This window comes from Atta colombica, unplaced genomic scaffold (assembly GCF_001594045.1).
Source record: "Atta colombica isolate Treedump-2 unplaced genomic scaffold, Acol1.0 scaffold52, whole genome shotgun sequence".
In the NCBI taxonomy this organism is placed as follows: domain Eukaryota; kingdom Metazoa; phylum Arthropoda; class Insecta; order Hymenoptera; family Formicidae; genus Atta; species Atta colombica.
Window position 1 is genome coordinate 321,416 of NW_017259542.1, and position 1,345 is coordinate 322,760.

Here is a 1,345-nt window from a genome sequence, read left to right on the forward strand (position 1 = left end):
TATATATATATATTTTTTAACAAATTTGCTATCATAAATCGAAATTTTTAAGTATATGAAATTTTAAAATTTTTTACAAATTTAATTAATCATTTCTTTATTAGATGAGATATTTTTTTAAGCAATATTTTAATATTCTTTCCCACAGATAAAATTAGATATTGCAGAACTCAATAACTTACTCAAGCAGGCTAATAGACAACGAATTAAAGATGTATTAACGCTGGAAATCAGGAAATTGCAAACGCAGATAGAAACGACAAAATTACTGGAACAGAAGAACTCGTCTACGACAACTTCTTCGCTCAATACTGTCCAAAAGTGCTATGAAGTGAAACTGAATAATTATGGATGGGACCAGACGAATACGACAATGAAGATTTATATAACATTAAGCAATGTTCACCAGCTGCCCAAGGAGGCCATTGTCTGCAATTTTACAGAAAAATCTCTGGATCTACGCATATTCGGACTAGATAATAAAAATTATCACTTACCGATTAACAATCTGTGTGCAGAGATCGATATTGAGAAAAGTAACTTTAAAGTAAAAACTGATATGATTGTCGTATCACTCGCAAAAAAGATTGCCAAAGAGTGGTCGCATGTCACATTAGTAGAGAAGAGAATCAAAGACGCGAAATCGCCATCCATGCCTGAATTAGGTGAGGACACTGATCCTAGCGCCAGCCTGATGAATCTTATGAAAAAAATGTATCAGGATGGCGACGATGAAACGAAGAAAACCATAGCGAAGGCATGGACTGAGAGTCAGGAGAAACAAAGAAATGGCGCAAGTATAGATTTATAATTTCGGTATCAATCTAATCTAGATATGTTTTATCCATTTCTTTTTTGATACGTTAAAAAGTGTAATATAAATTATAGAGAACAATGCTCTCAAGAAACGAAAATGTGATTTTATATATATATATATATCTTTTATCTCTGTGTAAAGAAAGTAAAAATACACAACATTGGTATAACAAGTTTTCAGTCTTAAGTAGATTAAAAAAAGTTTCTTTCATCATCAATCTAATTTCAAAATTGAAAAAAATCAAAATTTAGATATTTTAATTTTAAGCAGTTATATATTTTCTGAACATATTCAAAAATTATATTTAAATTTCATTTAAAATATTTTAAGTCTTGAAATAATTAAGTCATGAAATCTTAATTTTTTTTTTTCATGTTTATTCATGTAAATATATGTTTGATAAATATTATTATATTTATGAATAATTACACCGTTGTCATAGTATTGATATTGAACTATTGGAAACAATTATTTGCGTGCTGTGTGTTAACAATTGTGCATTTTCGATGAATCATTCATTGTATGTCG

General features: G+C 28.7%; 1 protein-coding gene across 1 annotated transcript in view; it reads left to right on the top strand.

Moving 5' to 3' along the window:
* Nucleotides 1-931, top strand: part of LOC108691789 (calcyclin-binding protein) — a 1,703-nt gene extending 772 nt beyond the window's left edge. The window contains exon 2 of the mRNA XM_018199695.1: nucleotides 149-931. Within this exon, the coding sequence (XP_018055184.1) occupies nucleotides 149-811 (663 nt within the window). The 3' untranslated portion in view covers nucleotides 812-931. The remainder of the gene's footprint in view (nucleotides 1-148) is intronic.
* The last annotated feature ends 414 nt before the right edge of the window (nucleotides 932-1,345 follow it).